General features: G+C 48.9%; 1 protein-coding gene across 1 annotated transcript; it reads left to right on the top strand.

Annotated features, from left to right (window-relative positions):
• Positions 1-25: 25 nt before the first annotated feature.
• LOC306918662 (cytochrome c oxidase subunit 6B1-like) lies at positions 26-20,083 on the top strand. The gene is made up of 4 exons (XM_079531548.1): positions 26-120; positions 1,498-1,634; positions 14,155-14,255; positions 19,971-20,083. The coding sequence occupies exons 2-4, from the start codon at positions 1,529-1,531 to the stop codon at positions 20,022-20,024; spliced, it is 261 nt and encodes an 86-aa protein (XP_079387674.1). The 5' UTR covers positions 26-120; positions 1,498-1,528; the 3' UTR covers positions 20,025-20,083.
• The last annotated feature ends 619 nt before the right edge of the window (positions 20,084-20,702 follow it).

Below are 20,702 nucleotides of genomic sequence, written 5' to 3'. Positions count from 1 at the left end.
GCGAGGATCCTCGTCGTGGAAAGGTCGCTCCGCTCCGTGCTATCCTACCCGCCATGCCTTGTTTTGTAGTCCTGTTTGTAGTCAATCACAGTCTGAGGTCGGATCAGCAGCTTAATCGAGGTAATCTCCTATCATATCTCCTTTAAAAGGCATTCATTCTTATATTTACAGAGTGAAGCCGCTATTTATTTCTTCATGTATTCAATTCTAGATGGATGTAATTCATAGATCAAGGTCATACAGGTAGCCTACTTATAGACAGAATTGGGCATTGATAAAGTTGGCTGACTGTCTGTCTTGCAACGTACAACTGTTTACTATTATTTTGGTGATTGAGTGCTTTTTTATGTGCGTTATCTTTGTTAAATCCATCACATTAACAACATTATACTAAGTGCTATTTGAATTTGGTTCTAGTTTTGCTTGAAAGCTTTTGGTTTATTTTACATTTACACACGTGAACAGGTAGGCTATATACAATTCATCATACCCAAAGTAATCCTCCTGGTTAGGTGAGGTCATACTGTTACTATTTTGATGAATTGAACATGGTGGACCCTCTTGTAAACAAGTGCAATGCTTAATTGGGTCGTCCACTCACAGTTAACAGTCTTTGTATTGAGTTTGTGCTTGAAATGTACTGTAATTCTGCAAACTGTTAATAAATATTTCAATCAATCAATCAAAAAAACTTAAGATGTCAACATTAGTGTGACATTGTGTGACCCGTGACTCAATCAGTCAGTCAGTGATTGATTTATTTAACTTTTGCATGATCATAATGTTACAGTGACATTATGAATTATTAAATACATCGTGCAGAGCCATCTAGAGGTGCTTGAGTGTATACTACTTTAGTTTTGCTAGTTATTTGGCAGGAGACATTTAGATCAGGGGGTCCAGGGATCCCCAGGGGTCCTTGAGGGGGTCCCACCCAGGACCCAGCTAAATGGGATAGTTAGGAACTAAATGGACCCTCATGGGTTTGTAACTCAAGAGTGTACAAATGGAACCAAATGGACCCGTTTAGGGTCCATTTGGTTCTCCATTTGTACACTCTTAAGAGTTAAATTGGCTTTGCTTTTACAATATAAATTGGGGTCATGGAGATAGAAATGCCATTAAAATGGGCGTCTGTCAAACTGGGGGTCCTTGAAATTAAAACGGTTGAAAAGGACTCCCAGAGCCGTACGAATGGGGACCCACGGGCCGCTGATAAATGTCAATCTGGGGGTCCTTGACATAAAAAAGTTGGGGACCCCACTTTGGGAACCCCTGCATTAAACATATTAGCCAGGTGTGTAGTGTGTATTTTTGTAAGAGGCTGTAGTATATTTTCCAGGGTTTCTGACTTTCTGGTTTTGTATTGTTCTTATGATGATTCAGAGCTATTGTTCTTATGATGATTCAGAGCTATTGTTCTTATGATGATTCAGAGCTATTGTTCTTATGATGATTCAGAGCTACAGTCAGAACATTGTTCTTATGATGATTCAGAGCTACAGTCAGAACAGCTGCAGCTGAAGACATGTCTGAAACAGTGGAGGAGAAGATCAGGAACTATCGTACGGCTCCGTTCGACGCTCGCTTCCCCAACGTCAACCAGACGCGCAACTGCTACCAGAACTACCTGGGTAACGCACGCACATACAGTACACACGCACGCACGCACGCACGCACGCACACACGCACACACACACAAGCCTGGGACGCATACCATTTTTGGGTTTATATCCCGGTCGGGAACAGATGGTAACTTACGTCATGTTTTATAGTCACTGGTTTGTAGTGATCAGGAAACATCAGGAAACCTCATCCCGGAATCGGTAGTTCCCAAAACTCCCCGTGATCAAAAAGGGCTGTAATTTTAGGGCCTACCCAATAAAAGCCTTGATCTTGGTGTATTAACCCATTCTGACCTGAGATAAGATTCTAAAAATGTCTTCTTCATCCTTACAGTTTTCTGAAAAAGCTATGTTTCTATGTCAGTCGTTCTTCGATTTTTCAAAAATAGCAGACCTACAAGCTTGTAGCGCGCCACTCGGTGGCGCGCTATGAGCTTGTAGATCTGCAAGGTCTTCTGAAAGAATATATATTCAAAGATTTGTGCCGCATTTTCACGATTTTTCAAAAATAGCAGACCCTACAAGCTCGTAGCGCGCTATGAGCTTGTAGATCTGCTATTTTTCAATAGCTAAAGTATAACATAATGCTTAGTTAAAACACCAAAAGGGGTTCCCGCCCAAAAATGGGTTAAAATAGTTGAAATAGCCGATCTACAAGATCACAGCGTGTCGATGTAGATCGGCTATTTGAACTATTTTAAAAGGGTTTTCAAAACGGTATAAAAACGGCAAATAAGTTTAGGGTAAAGGGTTAAGGGGTGTAGGGCACTGGCTGTGCCAGGTTAGGACTTTTCCAGTGATGAATAGTCACAGGGTCTATCAGGAATGTATTGAATGTCATTATTGTGGGCGGCTGTGGCTCAGGAGGTAGAGCAGCAGGTCGTCCAATGATCCCTGGGTCGGCGGTTTGAATCCCGGCTCCTCCTCCTCCTGTCCACATGTGGAAGTGTCCTTGGGCAAGAAGACACTGAACCCTATGTTGCCTCCAATGAGTCGGTCGGTGTGAGCTCGGCACCGTCGGTGTGTGAATGTGGGAAGTGAGGACGCTGGCGTCGACTGTTCACCGCTTCACCTCCCAATGTATGAATGAATGGACCTTCACCTCCCAATGTATGAATGAATGAACCTTCACCTCCTCAATGTATGAATGAATGAACCTTCACCTCCCAATGTATGAATGAATGAACCTTCACCTCCCAATGTATGAATGAATGAACCTTCACCTCCCAGTGTATGGATGAATGAACCTTCACCTCCCAATGTATGAATGAACGAACCTTCACCTCCCAATGTATGAATGAATGAACCTTCACCTCCCAATGTATGAATGAATGAACCTTCACCTCCCAATGTATGAATGAACAAACCTTCACCTCCCAATGTATGAATGAATGAACCTTCACCTCCCAATGTATGAATGAATGAACCTTCACCTCCCAATGTATGAATGAATGAACCTTCACCTCCCAATGTATTAATGAATGAACCTTCACCTCCCAATGTATGAATGAATGAACCTTCACCTCCCAATGTATGAATGAATGAACCTTCACCTCCCAATGTATGAATGAATGGACCTTCACCTCCCAATGTATGAATGAATGAACCTTCACCTCCCAATGTATGAATGAATGAACCATTGTAAAGCGCTTTGAGCACTTGGAAAAGCACTATAAAAATGCAATTCATTATTAAATAGAATATTCCATTTTTCCGAACAACGTTGGGACTGCTTCAGACTGCTTCAGACTGCTGCTTCAGACTGCTTCAGACTGTTGCTTCAGACTGCTTCAGACTATATCTATCTACGTGTTTCCCCGTCAGACTCCTTCTGGTTGACTGCCATGTTTCTCCCTGTGTTGACCCCAACCTGACCTTTTTTTAACCAAGCAGGTAAAAAGCTATAAAACGCCTATACGGGTCTTTCTCCGTTTCTGGGATTGGCTTTGTTTTTTTCTCCAAAGCCTTGTTTTCGAACTCTGACATTATTTTTTACTTCCACCTTCTCTTTGCCTTTTTAGGCTGACATGCTAATGATCATGTTCATTAAGTCCTGCTGTGCAGTGAGCTGTCCCCTGGTGTGTGCAGTGGTGATGTTGTCCAGCAGGGGGAGTGGGTTTACCCAGGCTAGTGGTGATGAGCATTCCCCTGTCTTTAACCATGTCCTTTTCTCATTCATTCAATGGGCTCTATAGAGCGTCGCAGTCCCGCCCCCTTTCATGACGACGCCAGGCCCAGTCCCGCCCCCTTTCATGACGACACCAGGCCCAGTCCCGCCCCCTTTCATGACGACGCCAGGCCCAGTCCTGCCCCCTTTCATGACGACGCCAGGCCCAGTCCCGCCCCCTTTCATGACGACACCAGGCCCAGTCCCGCCCCCTTTCATGACGACACCAGGCCCAGTCCCGCCCCCTTTCATGACGACACCAGGCCCAGTCCCGCCCCCTTTCATGACGACGCCAGGCCCAGTCCCGCCCCCTTTCATGACGACGCCAGGCCCAGTCCCGCCCCCTTTCATGACGACGCCAGGCCCAGTCCCGCCCCCTTTCATGACGACACCAGGCCCAGTCCCGCCCCCTTTCATGACGACGCCAGGCCCAGTCCCGCCCCCTTTCATGACCACGCCAGGCCCAGTCCCGCCCCCTTTCATGACCACGCCAGTCCCGCCCCCTTTCATGACGACGCCAGGCCCAGTCCCGCCCCCTTTCATGACGACGCCACGCCCAGGAAATAATTCCCAATGCATTTTTCCTCATAGACATTTCAAACAGTATTTATTTAAAGACCTTTTAAGCGTCGTACGAAGCCAACTCGAGTCGTGACAAATCATGACGACAAACACAATATTTTGAACCAAACAAATTACAAAGAAGAAAAACAACAAAAAAAGTGTTGTAACCTGCCGTTTTCTTCTTCTATCTAATTATTTGTTCTGCCCGAAAAATTTGTCACGACTCGAGTTGGCTTTGTACGACGCTTAAAAGGTCTTTAAATAAATACTTTTTGAAATGACTATGAGGAAAATGAACGGGGAATCATTTCCTGGGCCCTGCTAGGGGGCGGGGCTGTGACGCTCTATATGCCCACAGAATAACTCCTCCTTGTTTCTATAGGCCCTGGTAGGGGGCGGGGCTGTGACGCTCTATATGCCCACAGAATAACTCCTCCTTGTTTCTATAGGCCCTGGTAGGGGGCGGGGCTGTGACGCTCTATATGCCCACAGAATAACTCCTCCTTGTTTCCCTGGTAGGGGGCGGGGCTGTGACGCTCTATATGCCCACAGAATAACTCCTCCTTGTTTCCCTGGTAGGGGGCGGGGCTGTGACGCTCTATATGCCCACAGAATAACTCTTCCTTGTTTCTATAGGCCCTGGTAGGGGGCGGGGCTGCGACGCTCTATATGCCCACAGAATAACTCCTCCTTGTTTCCTGGGCCCTGGTAGGGGGCGGGGCTGCGACGCTCTATATGCCCACAGAATAACTCTTCCTTGTTTCCCTGGTAGGGGGCGGGGCTGCGACGCTCTATATGCCCACAGAATAACTCTTCCTTGTTTCCTGGGCCCTGGTAGGGGGCGGGGCTGTGACGCTCTATATGCCCACAGAATAACTCTTCCTTGTTTCCCTGGTAGGGGGCGGGGCTGCGACGCTCTATATGCCCACAGAATAACTCTTCCTTGTTTCCCTGGTAGGGGGCGGGGCTGCGACGCTCTATATGCCCACAGAATAACTCTTCCTTGTTTCCCTGGTAGGGGGCGGGGCTGTGACGCTCTATATGCCCACAGAATAACTCTTCCTTGTTTCCTGGGCCCTGGTAGGGGGCGGGGCTGCGACGCTCTATATGCCCACAGAATAACTCTTCCTTGTTTCTATAGGCCCTGGTAGGGGGCGGGGCTGTGACGCTCTATATGCCCACAGAATAACTCTTCCTTGTTTCTATAGGCCCTGGTAGGGGGCGGGGCTGTGACGCTCTATATGCCCACAGAATAACTCTTCCTTGTTTCTATAGGCCCTGGTAGGGGGCGGGGCTGCGACGCTCTATATGCCCACAGAATAACTCTTCCTTGTTTCCCCGGTAGGGGGCGGGGCTGTGACGCTCTATATGCCCACAGAATAACTCTTCCTTGTTTCCCTGGTAGGGGGCGGGGCTGTGACGCTCTATATGCCCACAGAATAACTCTTCCTTGTTTCCGGGCCCTGGTAGGGGGCGGGGCTGTGACGCTCTATATGCCCACAGAATAACTCTTCCTTGTTTCCGGGCCCTGGTAGGGGGCGGGGCTGCGACGCTCTATATGCCCACAGAATAACTCTTCCTTGTTTCCGGGCCCTGGTAGGGGGCGGGGCTGTGACGCTCTATATGCCCACAGAATAACTCTTCCTTGTTTCCGGGCCCTGGTAGGGGGCGGGGCTGTGACGCTCTATATGCCCACAGAATAACTCTTCCTTGTTTCTATAGGCCCTGCTAGGGGGCGGGGCTGTGACGCTCTATATGCCCACAGAATAACTCTTCCTTGTTTCTATAGGCCCTGGTAGGGGGCGGGGCTGTGACGCTCTATATGCCCACAGAATAACTCTTCCTTGTTTCCCTGGTAGGGGGCGGGGCTGCGACGCTCTATATGCCCACAGAATAACTCTTCCTTGTTTCCCTGGTAGGGGGCGGGGCTGTGACGCTCTATATGCCCACAGAATAACTCTTCCTTGTTTCTATAGGCCCTGGTAGGGGGCGGGGCTGCGACGCTCTATATGCCCACAGAATAACTCTTCCTTGTTTCCTGGGCCCTGGTAGGGGGCGGGGCTGTGACGCTCTATATGCCCACAGAATAACTCTTCCTTGTTTCTATAGGCCCTGGTAGGGGGCGGGGCTGCGACGCTCTATATGCCCACAGAATAACTCTTCCTTGTTTCCTGGGCCCTGGTAGGGGGCGGGGCTGTGACGCTCTATATGCCCACAGAATAACTCTTCCTTGTTTCCGGGCCCTGGTAGGGGGCGGGGCTGCGACGCTCTATATGCCCACAGAATAACTCTTCCTTGTTTCTATAGGCCCTGGTAGGGGGCGGGGCTGCGACGCTCTATATGCCCACAGAATAACTCTTCCTTGTTTCCTGGGCCCTGGTAGGGGGCGGGGCTGTGACGCTCTATATGCCCACAGAATAACTCTTCCTTGTTTCTATAGGCCCTGGTAGGGGGCGGGGCTGCGACGCTCTATATGCCCACAGAATAACTCTTCCTTGTTTCCTGGGCCCTGGTAGGGGGCGGGGCTGCTACGCTCTATATGCCCACAGAATAACTCTTCCTTGTTTCCTGGGCCCTGGTAGGGGGCGGGGCTGTGACGCTCTATATGCCCACAGAATAACTCTTCCTTGTTTCCTGGGCCCTGGTAGGGGGCGGGGCTGTGACGCTCTATATGCCCACAGAATAACTCTTCCTTGTTTCCTGGGCCCTGGTAGGGGGCGGGGCTGTGACGCTCTATATGCCCACAGAATAACTCTTCCTTGTTTCTATAGGCCCTGGTAGGGGGCGGGGCTGTGACGCTCTATATGCCCACAGAATAACTCCTCCTTGTTTCTATAGGCCCTGGTAGGGGGCGGGGCTGTGACGCTCTATATGCCCACAGAATAACTCTTCCTTGTTTCTATAGGCCCTGGTAGGGGGCGGGGCTGCGACGCTCTATATGCCCACAGAATAACTCTTCCTTGTTTCTATAGGCCCTGGTAGGGGGCGGGGCTGTGACGCTCTATATGCCCACAGAATAACTCTTCCTTGTTTCCTGGGCCCTGGTAGGGGGCGGGGCTGCTACGCTCTATATGCCCACAGAATAACTCTTCCTTGTTTCTATAGGCCCTGGTAGGGGGCGGGGCTGTGACGCTCTATATGCCCACAGAATAACTCTTCCTTGTTTCCTGGGCCCTGGTAGGGGGCGGGGCTGTGACGCTCTATATGCCCACAGAATAACTCTTCCTTGTTTCTATAGGCCCTGGTAGGGGGCGGGGCTGTGACGCTCTATATGCCCACAGAATAACTCTTCCTTGTTTCTATAGGCCCTGGTAGGGGGCGGGGCTGTGACGCTCTATATGCCCACAGAATAACTCTTCCTTGTTTCTATAGGCCCTGGTAGGGGGCGGGGCTGTGACGCTCTATATGCCCACAGAATAACTCTTCCTTGTTTCTATAGGCCCTGGTAGGGGGCGGGGCTGTGACGCTCTATATGCCCACAGAATAACTCTTCCTTGTTTCTATAGGCCCTGGTAGGGGGCGGGGCTGTGACGCTCTATATGCCCACAGAATAACTCTTCCTTGTTTCTATAGGCCCTGGTAGGGGGCGGGGCTGTGACGCTCTATATGCCCACAGAATAACTCTTCCTTGTTTCTATAGGCCCTGGTAGGGGGCGGGGCTGTGACGCTCTATATGCCCACAGAATAACTCTTCCTTGTTTCTATAGGCCCTGGTAGGGGGCGGGGCTGCGACGCTCTATATGCCCACAGAATAACTCCTCCTTGTTTCTATAGGCCCTGGTAGGGGGCGGGGCTGCGACGCTCTATATGCCCACAGAATAACTCTTCCTTGTTTCTATAGGCCCTGGTAGGGGGCGGGGCTGTGACGCTCTATATGCCCACAGAATAACTCTTCCTTGTTTCTATAGGCCCTGGTAGGGGGCGGGGCTGTGACGCTCTATATGCCCACAGAATAACTCTTCCTTGTTTCTATAGGCCCTGGTAGGGGGCGGGGCTGTGACGCTCTATATGCCCACAGAATAACTCCTCCTTGTTTCTATAGGCCCTGGTAGGGGGCGGGGCTGTGACGCTCTATATGCCCACAGAATAACTCTTCCTTGTTTCCTGGGCCCTGCTAGGGGGCGGGGCTGTGACGCTCTATATGCCCACAGAATAACTCTTCCTTGTTTCTATAGGCCCTGGTAGGGGGCGGGGCTGCGACGCTCTATATGCCCACAGAATAACTCCTCCTTGTTTCTATAGGCCCTGCTAGGGGGCGGGGCTGTGACGCTCTATATGCCCACAGAATAACTCTTCCTTGTTTCCCTGGTAGGGGGCGGGGCTGCGACGCTCTATATGCCCACAGAATAACTCCTCCTTGTTTCCTGGGCCCTGCTAGGGGGCGGGGCTGTGACGCTCTATATGCCCACAGAATAACTCTTCCTTGTTTCCTGGGCCCTGGTAGGGGGCGGGGCTGTGACGCTCTATATGCCCACAGAATAACTCCTCCTTGTTTCCTGGGCCCTGGTAGGGGGCGGGGCTGTGACGCTCTATATGCCCACAGAATAACTCTTCCTTGTTTCTATAGGCCCTGGTAGGGGGCGGGGCTGTGACGCTCTATATGCCCACAGAATAACTCTTCCTTGTTTCTATAGGCCCTGGTAGGGGGCGGGGCTGTGACGCTCTATATGCCCACAGAATAACTCTTCCTTGTTTCCTGGGCCCTGGTAGGGGGCGGGGCTGCGACGCTCTATATGCCCACAGAATAACTCTTCCTTGTTTCCTGGGCCCTGGTAGGGGGCGGGGCTGTGACGCTCTATATGCCCACAGAATAACTCTTCCTTGTTTCCTGGGCCCTGGTAGGGGGCGGGGCTGTGACGCTCTATATGCCCACAGAATAACTCTTCCTTGTTTCCTGGGCCCTGGTAGGGGGCGGGGCTGCGACGCTCTATATGCCCACAGAATAACTCTTCCTTGTTTCTATAGGCCCTGGTAGGGGGCGGGGCTGTGACGCTCTATATGCCCACAGAATAACTCTTCCTTGTTTCCTGGGCCCTGGTAGGGGGCGGGGCTGTGACGCTCTATATGCCCACAGAATAACTCCTCCTTGTTTCCTGGGCCCTGCTAGGGGGCGGGGCTGCGACGCTCTATATGCCCACAGAATAACTCTTCCTTGTTTCTATAGGCCCTGGTAGGGGGCGGGGCTGTGACGCTCTATATGCCCACAGAATAACTCCTCCTTGTTTCCTGGGCCCTGCTAGGGGGCGGGGCTGCGACGCTCTATATGCCCACAGAATAACTCTTCCTTGTTTCCTGGGCCCTGGTAGGGGGCGGGGCTGTGACGCTCTATATGCCCACAGAATAACTCTTCCTTGTTTCTATAGGCCCTGGTAGGGGGCGGGGCTGTGACGCTCTATATGCCCACAGAATAACTCTTCCTTGTTTCTATAGGCCCTGGTAGGGGGCGGGGCTGTGACGCTCTATATGCCCACAGAATAACTCTTCCTTGTTTCTATAGGCCCTGGTAGGGGGCGGGGCTGCGACGCTCTATATGCCCACAGAATAACTCTTCCTTGTTTCCTGGGCCCTGGTAGGGGGCGGGGCTGTGACGCTCTATATGCCCACAGAATAACTCTTCCTTGTTTCCCTGGTAGGGGGCGGGGCTGCGACGCTCTATATGCCCACAGAATAACTCTTCCTTGTTTCCCTGGTAGGGGGCGGGGCTGCGCCGCTCTATATGCCCACAGAATAACTCCTCCTTGTTTCCTGGGCCCTGCTAGGGGGCGGGGCTGTGACGCTCTATATGCCCACAGAATAACTCTTCCTTGTTTCCCTGGTAGGGGGCGGGGCTGCGCCGCTCTATATGCCCACAGAATAACTCTTCCTTGTTTCCCTGGTAGGGGGCGGGGCTGCGACGCTCTATATGCCCACAGAATAACTCTTCCTTGTTTCTATAGGCCCTGGTAGGGGGCGGGGCTGCGACGCTCTATATGCCCACAGAATAACTCTTCCTTGTTTCTATAGGCCCTGGTAGGGGGCGGGGCTGTGACGCTCTATATGCCCACAGAATAACTCTTCCTTGTTTCTATAGGCCCTGGTAGGGGGCGGGGCTGTGACGCTCTATATGCCCACAGAATAACTCTTCCTTGTTTCTATAGGCCCTGGTAGGGGGCGGGGCTGCGACGCTCTATATGCCCACAGAATAACTCTTCCTTGTTTCCCTGGTAGGGGGCGGGGCTGCGACGCTCTATATGCCCACAGAATAACTCCTCCTTGTTTCTATAGGCCCTGGTAGGGGGCGGGGCTGTGACGCTCTATATGCCCACAGAATAACTCTTCCTTGTTTCTATAGGCCCTGCTAGGGGGCGGGGCTGCGACGCTCTATATGCCCACAGAATAACTCTTCCTTGTTTCCGGGCCCTGGTAGGGGGCGGGGCTGTGACGCTCTATATGCCCACAGAATAACTCTTCCTTGTTTCTATAGGCCCTGGTAGGGGGCGGGGCTGTGACGCTCTATATGCCCACAGAATAACTCCTCCTTGTTTCCTTGGTAGGGGGCGGGGCTGCGCCGCTCTATATGCCCACAGAATAACTCTTCCTTGTTTCCCTGGTAGGGGGCGGGGCTGCGACGCTCTATATGCCCACAGAATAACTCTTCCTTGTTTCTATAGGCCCTGGTAGGGGGCGGGGCTGCGACGCTCTATATGCCCACAGAATAACTCTTCCTTGTTTCTATAGGCCCTGGTAGGGGGCGGGGCTGTGACGCTCTATATGCCCACAGAATAACTCTTCCTTGTTTCTATAGGCCCTGGTAGGGGGCGGGGCTGTGACGCTCTATATGCCCACAGAATAACTCTTCCTTGTTTCTATAGGCCCTGGTAGGGGGCGGGGCTGCGACGCTCTATATGCCCACAGAATAACTCTTCCTTGTTTCCCTGGTAGGGGGCGGGGCTGCGACGCTCTATATGCCCACAGAATAACTCCTCCTTGTTTCTATAGGCCCTGGTAGGGGGCGGGGCTGTGACGCTCTATATGCCCACAGAATAACTCTTCCTTGTTTCTATAGGCCCTGCTAGGGGGCGGGGCTGCGACGCTCTATATGCCCACAGAATAACTCTTCCTTGTTTCCGGGCCCTGGTAGGGGGCGGGGCTGTGACGCTCTATATGCCCACAGAATAACTCTTCCTTGTTTCTATAGGCCCTGGTAGGGGGCGGGGCTGTGACGCTCTATATGCCCACAGAATAACTCTTCCTTGTTTCCTGGTAGGGGGCGGGGCTGCGACGCTCTATATGCCCACAGAATAACTCTTCCTTGTTTCCTGGTAGGGGGCGGGGCTGCGACGCTCTATATGCCCACAGAATAACTCTTCCTTGTTTCCCTGGTAGGGGGCGGGGCTGCGACGCTCTATATGCCCACAGAATAACTCTTCCTTGTTTCCTGGTAGGGGGCGGGGCTGTGACGCTCTATATGCCCACAGAATAACTCTTCCTTGTTTCCCTGGTAGGGGGCGGGGCTGCGACGCTCTATATGCCCACAGAATAACTCTTCCTTGTTTCCGGGCCCTGGTAGGGGGCGGGGCTGCGACGCTCTATATGCCCACAGAATAACTCTTCCTTGTTTCCGGGCCCTGGTAGGGGGCGGGGCTGTGACGCTCTATATGCCCACAGAATAACTCTTCCTTGTTTCTATAGGCCCTGGTAGGGGGCGGGGCTGTGACGCTCTATATGCCCACAGAATAACTCTTCCTTGTTTCCTGGGCCCTGGTAGGGGGCGGGGCTGCGACGCTCTATATGCCCACAGAATAACTCTTCCTTGTTTCTATAGGCCCTGGTAGGGGGCGGGGCTGCGACGCTCTATATGCCCACAGAATAACTCTTCCTTGTTTCCGGGCCCTGGTAGGGGGCGGGGCTGCGACGCTCTATATGCCCACAGAATAACTCTTCCTTGTTTCCTGGGCCCTGGTAGGGGGCGGGGCTGCGTCGCTCTATATGCCCACAGAATAACTCTTCCTTGTTTCCGGGCCCTGGTAGGGGGCGGGGCTGTGACGCTCTATATGCCCACAGAATAACTCTTCCTTGTTTCTATAGGCCCTGGTAGGGGGCGGGGCTGCGACGCTCTATATGCCCACAGAATAACTCTTCCTTGTTTCCCTGGTAGGGGGCGGGGCTGCGACGCTCTATATGCCCACAGAATAACTCTTCCTTGTTTCCCTGGTAGGGGGCGGGGCTGTGACGCTCTATATGCCCACAGAATAACTCTTCCTTGTTTCTATAGGCCCTGGTAGGGGGCGGGGCTGTGACGCTCTATATGCCCACAGAATAACTCTTCCTTGTTTCCCTGGTAGGGGGCGGGGCTGTGACGCTCTATATGCCCACAGAATAACTCCTCCTTGTTTCTATAGGCCCTGGTAGGGGGCGGGGCTGTGACGCTCTATATGCCCACAGAATAACTCTTCCTTGTTTCCTGGGCCCTGGTAGGGGGCGGGGCTGCGACGCTCTATATGCCCACAGAATAACTCTTCCTTGTTTCCCCCTGGTAGGGGGCGGGGCTGTGACGCTCTAACTCCTCCTTGTTTCCGAGCCCATTCCCTTTACTTCCTTCACAGGAGTCTAAAGGTGTTACGGATTATACTAAATAAGGTGACCATTCTATTGATTCAAGTTCTGTGCACTTGCTAGAATCACTCTTCCATAGTGTGTGTGTGTGTGTGTGTGTGTGTGTGTGTGTGTGTGTGTGTGTGTGTGTGTGTGTGTGTGTGTGTGTGTGTGTGTGTGTGTGTGTGTGTGTGTGTGTGTGTGTGTGTGTGTGTGTGTTAATCTCAATCTCATTTGAAGCACTCGTACTCAGTACTTTCCAGCTTTAAGGCCATTTTGGGCGGGAACCCCTTTTGGTGTTTTAAACATCATGTTGTAATTTAGCTATTGAAAAATAGCAGATCTACAAGCTCATGGCGCGCCACCGAGTGGCGCGCTACGAGCTTGTAGGTCTGCTATTTTAGAAAAATCGTGAAAATATTTATTTCAGAAAACTGGAGGATTTTTTTAAAATTTCGACGTCAGACCTAAATGGGTTAATAATGTCTATTTGAAGTTGTTGTTTTTTGTGTTTGTGTCTGCAGCTGTGGCTCATCTGCAGCACTGATCCCTGTTGCCTGCCTGTTGTTCTCCACAACACACGAAGACGATATCTAATACTTTATTAGATACTGTATCTTGTGTTCGATTCATTCTATTCATTAATAATACTGGTCCTTACCCGTTCTGAATATATGAACAGCAAATGATGTTCAGTGTGGGTAATCTATCTAATAATTTAGCGATCGCTCGCCCGCTGTCTGCAAAATAGACAGCGGGTGAAACAACTCAAGTTACGCAGAAAAGTGTGTCCCAGTATTAATCTGTGTCCGTCCCAACATGCATTTCACTGGTGACCCGGAAGCCGTCCCAACATGCATTTAACTATCGCTAAATTATTAGATAGATCCTAGCCTCGATACACAGGCTTTCATTTCGTCGCGAAAAATGAAAGCTTGGATTTACGCATGGGCTGCACTGGCCTAAAAGTGGGAGTCAACCCTTCCGCGTAGGCGTCGCTCCAAATGATGTGACGTCAGGGCTCTGAGCGGTGTGCACTGGGGGGGGGGGGGGGGGGGGGGGGAGACCGGGGCTCATGGACAGATCGGTGAACCAATCAGGGTGTGCGCAAATCTGAGCCGCGGCCCTCCCATCTAGGCCAGAAAGGTCTAGCGTTAGCTCAGGCTAGATAGATACTAACTACCATTTTAAGATGCGTGTGTCTCTGTGCTCTGTGCCTGCCAGACTTCCACAGATGCACCAAGGCCCTGGCTGCTAAGGACCAGGACACAGCTCCCTGTGTGTGGTACCAGAGAGTCTACAAGAGCCTGTGTCCCATGAGCTGGGTACGACTGCAACCACACTTTACCCCTTTTTAGTCTTTTAGTCATTTAGTCTTTAGTCTTAAAGGGATAGTTCAGATTTTTCTAACTTAAGCTGTATGAAATACTTGCAACTGTATTGATTGATTGCCCGAGTCCCGTGGTGGAAGTTCTGTAGCCTGGCTAATAAGCCAGACTAATATCACACAACACTGTCGCGGTATATTAGTCTGGGCTGGCTCCACTTGGATTTCATTTCCCGGGGGGCGGGTTCAAACATTTTCTCTTTGACGCAATTGGTCAGAGCTACTGTCAGTCAAAGGTCTCAAGCATTGAACGTCACTGTACCAAAGCCCGCCCATATTGCATACCGTGTCCCGATTGGCCCGACCTGTTCTCGGTTGTAGGAAAGAGGCGTGCTACTGAGCCTCGCCAGACCCTAATCCGCTGGCAGGCAATTTGTTTTTTGCCAACGGCTGATTCGGTCTGGTTTATTAACCAGGTCATTTTGTGGGGGGCACAGCATATATATATATATATAAGAAAGCTAAATGGCTCACCCGCGCTCTGGCCAATGGAGAGCGACGTCGTTACGTGGCGGCCATCTTACCTCGGGGCCACATAACATTGTGTCTATGGGGCATGTACTTTTAAATAACCATAACTTGCTCAAGTTTGGTTTGTTATAAACGTCAGAGACGTCCGCATACTTATATGCTTTTATACGACGTTCATATAAAAAAAACAAAATTAAGCAGATAAGCACCCTGAATCATAGCCACGTTGACAACGTTTGTAATATACAAACCCGTTTGTAAATCCGTCAAGATTTGAGCGAGTTATGACTGTTTCTGTTTGAGCTGCCATTGAACATACTGTACTGTAGCCCCGAAGTAAGATGGCTGCCGGGTGAACGACGTCAGAGACTCCGCCTTGAGCCATCTAGTGTTTATATATATCTATGGGGCACAGGGGACCACGCAGTAAAAGTAAATTAATTCACAAGACTAACGTCATTTGTATTGTTGACCTATTTCTAAAATATTAGTGCAACTTTCGTTAATTTTTTACCCCTCTATCACACATGCTTTTTGTGTCCATATCACTACACCAAAAAAATAGTTCCATGTGATAGAAAAGTTGATCGAAAGTTGCGCTAATATTTTAGAAATAGGTCAAGCATACAAATTACGTTAGTTTTGTGAATTAATTTACTTTTAATGCGTGGCCCCCAGTGCCCCCCCCCCCCCCCACAAAATGACTTAATATTGACCTAAACCAGAGCAGAACTCCCACCGCGGGACTCTGCAAATCAGTTAATACAGTTGCAACCACTATATTATATATGGCAAGTATTTCATACAGCTTAAGTTAAAACAATCTGAACTATCCCTTTAAGCTGCATTCAGACCTGAATATATATATTCGCTGGGTTCGCCCCGGTTGTGCCGCGCCAGGTCCCGCCGCGCCTGTTCTCGTTGCGTAACGTCTCGTCTTTGCATTGACTTTGTGTTTAATCGCGCCGCTCTAACCATCCAAGTTTTCATTTTAATAGCAAATTCTGATTTAGTCATTTGAACACACCATTTAGATTTATAGGCAACTTAAACTATTTAGTCTAGACTTACCGTAGTCAACTAAAAATCCCAAACCTTAGTCTTTTAGTCATAGTTTAGTTTGAAGGGGTTCCCAGCTCATAGCGCGCCACCGAGTGGCGCGCTACGAGCTTGTAGGTCTGCTATTTTAACATAGCTTTTTCAGAAAACTGTCAGGATGTAGAAGACATTTTTAGAATCTGATCTCAGGTCAGAATGGGTTAATGCAACAGGAACCAAGCCTATCCTTTTACGGTGCAGATAGTGCCCCAACGTGCCACGCCCACAGCCCAGAGCCTTAGATATAGACAGAGTTGCGCAAACTGCGTTCACTTCATGGGGCTTCAGTCCAATGGAGGCTCTCCTACATAGACTTCTATTGGTCACTTCATGGGGCTTCAGTCCAACGGAGGCTCTCCTACATAGACTTCTATTGGTCACTTCATGGTAGCCTGGCTAATAAGCCAGACCGAATCAGCCGTTGGCAAAAATAAATTGCCTGCCGGCCGATTACGGTCTGGAGAGGCTCTATTGTACGCCCATTTCCTACACCAGGGAACTAGTGTGGCCAATCGGGACACGGTATGCAATATGGGCGGGCTTTGGTACAGTGACGTTCAATGCTTGAGACCTTTGACTGACAGTAGCTCTGACCAATTGCGTCAAAGAGAAAATGTTTGAACCCGCCCCCCGGGAAACAAGATCCATACACAGCATCTCCAGACTCAAATACCACACGACAGTGTGATTTGAGTCTGGCTTATTAGCCAGGCTAACTTCATGGGGCTTCAGTCCAATGGAGGCTCTCCTACATGGACTTCTATTGAGCGTGGGGTCAACCAACTGGGCCGGACCGGTCCTGGACCGGAAGTAGGCAGAAATGCATTGGACTCAGGCAACAGCTTTAATGATCTTAAATCCCTTTATTTTACATTGTTTTGTAGTAATAGTACAACATAAACATTACAGAGACTTTAGTTGTTACTGTACAATACTTTAAAACAATGTATTTCCAACTCCAGCTTGTCTCAGTTCAGGCTGCATGAACAGCGCTCGGTTTCTGCCCCCTCAATGTCGTAACTCTTTTATTAGATGGTTCTGCCACAGAGATCATATTCTCCTGCTGCATGCCATGGAACATGGTTACATAAATACTGTAGCTCTGTGAGACCATGGAACATGGTTACATAAATACTGTAGCTCTGTGAGACCATGGAACATGGTTACATAAATACTGTAGCTCTGTGAGACCATGGAACATGGTTACATAAATACTGTAGCTCTGTGAGACCATGGAACATGGTTACATAAATACTGTAGCTCTGTGAGACCATGGAACATGGTTACATAAATACTGTAGCTCTGTGAGACCATGGAACATGGTTACATAAATACTGTAGCTCTGTGAGACCATGGAACATGGTCACATAAATACTGTAGCTCTGTGAGATCATGGAACATGGTTACATAAATACTGTAGCTCTGTGAGACCATGGAACATGGTTACATAAATACTGTAGCTCTGTGAGACCATGGAACATGGTTACATAAATACTGTAGCTCTGTGAGATCATGGAACATGGTCACATAAATACTGTAGCTCTGTGAGACCATGGAACATGGTTACATAAATACTGTAGCTCTGTGAGACCATGGAACATGGTTACATCAATACTGTAGCTCTGTGAGATCATGGAACATGGTTACATAAATACTGTAGCTCTGTGAGATCATGGAACATGGTCACATAAATACTGTAGCTCTGTGAGATCATGGAACATGGTTACATAAATACTGTAGCTCTGTGAGACCATGGAACATGGTTACATAAATACTGTAGCTCTGTGAGATCATGGAACATGGTTACATAAATACTGTAGCTCTGTGAGATCATGGAACATGGTTACATAAATACTGTAGCTCTGTGAGACCATGGAACATGGTTACATAAATACTGTAGCTCTGTGAGACCATGGAACATGGTTACATAAATACTGTAGCTCTGTGAGATCATGGAACATGGTTACATAAATACTGTAGCTCTGTGAGACCATGGAACATGGTTACATAAATACTGTAGCTCTGTGAGACCATGGAACATGGTTACATAAATACTGTAGCTCTGTGAGACCATGGAACATGGTTACATAAATACTGTAGCTCTGTGAGACCATGGAACATGGTTACATAAATACTGTAGCTCTGTGAGACCATGGAACATGGTTACATAAATACTGTAGCTCTGTGAGACCATGGAACATGGTTACATAAATACTGTAGCTCTGTGAGACCATGGAACATGGTTACATAAATACTGTAGCTCTGTGAGACCATGGAACATGGTTACATAAATACTGTAGCTCTGTGAGACCATGGAACATGGTTACATAAATACTGTAGCTCTGTGAGACCATGGAACATGGTTACATAAATACTGTAGCTCTGTGAGACCATGGAACATGGTTACATAAATACTGTAGCTCTGTGAGACCATGGAACATGGTTACATAAATACTGTAGCTCTGTGAGATCATGGAACATGGTTACATAAATACTGTAGCTCTGTGAGACCATGGAACATGGTTACATAAATACTGTAGCTCTGTGAGACCATGGAACATGGTTACATAAATACTGTAGCTCTGTGAGACCATGGAACATGGTTACATAAATACTGTAGCTCTGTGAGACCATGGAACATGGTTACATAAATACTGTAGCTCTGTGAGACCATGGAACATGGTTACATAAATACTGTAGCTCTGTGAGACCATGGAACATGGTTACATAAATACTGTAGCTCTGTGAGACCATGGAACATGGTTACATAAATACTGTAGCTCTGTGAGACCATGGAACATGGTTACATAAATACTGTAGCTCTGTGAGATCATGGAACATGGTTACATAAATACTGTAGCTCTGTGAGACCATGGAACATGGTTACATAAATACTGTAGCTCTGTGAGACCATGGAACATGGTTACATAAATACTGTAGCTCTGTGAGACCATGGAACATGGTTACATAAATACTGTAGCTCTGTGAGATCATGGAACATGGTTACATAAATACTGTAGCTCTGTGAGATCATGGAACATGGTTACATAAATACTGTAGCTCTGTGAGACCATGGAACATGGTTACATAAATACTGTAGCTCTGTGAGACCATGGAACATGGTTACATAAATACTGTAGCTCTGTGAGACCATGGAACATGGTTACATAAATACTGTAGCTCTGTGAGACCATGGAACATGGTTACATAAATACTGTAGCTCTGTGAGACCATGGAACATGGTCACATAAATACTGTAGCTCTGTGAGACCATGGAACATGGTTACATAAATACTGTAGCTCTGTGAGACCATGGAACATGGTTACATAAATACTGTAGCTCTGTGAGACCATGGAACATGGTTACATAAATACTGTAGCTCTGTGAGACCATGGAACATGGTTACATAAATACTGTAGCTCTGTGAGACCATGGAACATGGTTACATAAATACTGTAGCTCTGTGAGACCATGGAACATGGTTACATAAATACTGTAGCTCTGTGAGACCATGGAACATGGTTACATAAATACTGTAGCTCTGTGAGACCATGGAACATGGTTACATAAATACTGTAGCTCTGTGAGACCATGGAACATGGTTACATAAATACTGTAGCTCTGTGAGACCATGGAACATGGTTACATAAATACTGTAGCTCTGTGAGACCATGGAACATGGTTACATAAATACTGTAGCTCTGTGAGACCATGGAACATGGTTACATAAATACTGTAGCTCTGTGAAATCTGTAGAATGAATAAGTAGCTCTGTGTGACTCCAGTAGGTTGTTCATTACATTTGGTCTCTGGCACAAGTCCAACAACACACGATACTCTCTCACTCTCTCTCTGTGTCTATGTCTCTCTCTCTCTGTGTCTCTGTCTCTCTCTCTCTGTGTCTCTGTCTCTCTATGTCTGTGTCTCTGTCTCTGTCTCTCTCTCTGTCTCTCTCTGTGTCTCTGTCTGTCTCTGTCTCTGTCTCTGTCTCTCTGTCTCTGTCTCTGTCTCTCTCTGTGTCTCTGTCTCTGTCTCTGTCTCTCTCACCTTCCTTCCTTCCTTCCTTCCTTCCTTCCTCTACAGGTGCAGAGATGGGACGGCCAGATTGAGAATGGAAGTTTCGCTGGGAGGGTCTAAGGAGGGTCTAAGGAGGGTCTATAGGGTCTAAGGAGGGTCTAAGGAGGGTCTAAGGAGGGTCTATAGGGTCTAAGGAGGGTCTAAGGAGGGTCTAAGGAGGGTCTAAGGAGGGTCTATAGGGTCTAAGGAGGGTCTATAGGGTCTAAGGAGGGTCTAAGGAGGGTCTATAGGGTCTAAGGAGGGTCTATAGGGTCTAAGGAGGGTCTAAGGAGGGTTTATAGGGTCTAAGGAGGGTCTATAGGGTCTAAGGAGGGTCTAAGGAGGGTCTAAGGAGGGTCTAAGGAGGGTCTATAGGGTCTAAGGAGGGTCTAAGGAGGGTCTAAGGAGGGTCTAAGGAGGGTCTATAGGGTCTAAGGAGGGTCTAAGGAGGGTCTAAGGAGGGTCTATAGGGTCTAAGGAGGGTCTAAGGAGGGTCTAAGGAGGGTCTTATAGGGTCTAAGGAGGGTCTAAGTCGATGCATCCAGTCCGTCTGTTTCCTCGTCTCCACGTCGTGTAACATGAAGCGTTGACGCTGCTTTCTGTACAAAGATAACGTATAATAAATGATGTAACATTAGTCATGCTGTCGTGGTCTTTGCATTCTCCCTTTTTCACAGATGTGTGTGATAACGCGGTAATCACAGCTGCAGGGTATGCGCGGGTATGACATCATCATCATCATGCCTGGAAGTTATGCAG

This window comes from Electrona antarctica (assembly GCF_951216825.1).
Source record: "Electrona antarctica genome assembly, contig: scaffold_164, whole genome shotgun sequence".
Taxonomy (NCBI): Eukaryota; Metazoa; Chordata; class Actinopteri; order Myctophiformes; family Myctophidae; genus Electrona; species Electrona antarctica.
This window is presented reverse-complemented; position numbering and strand designations above follow the sequence as displayed.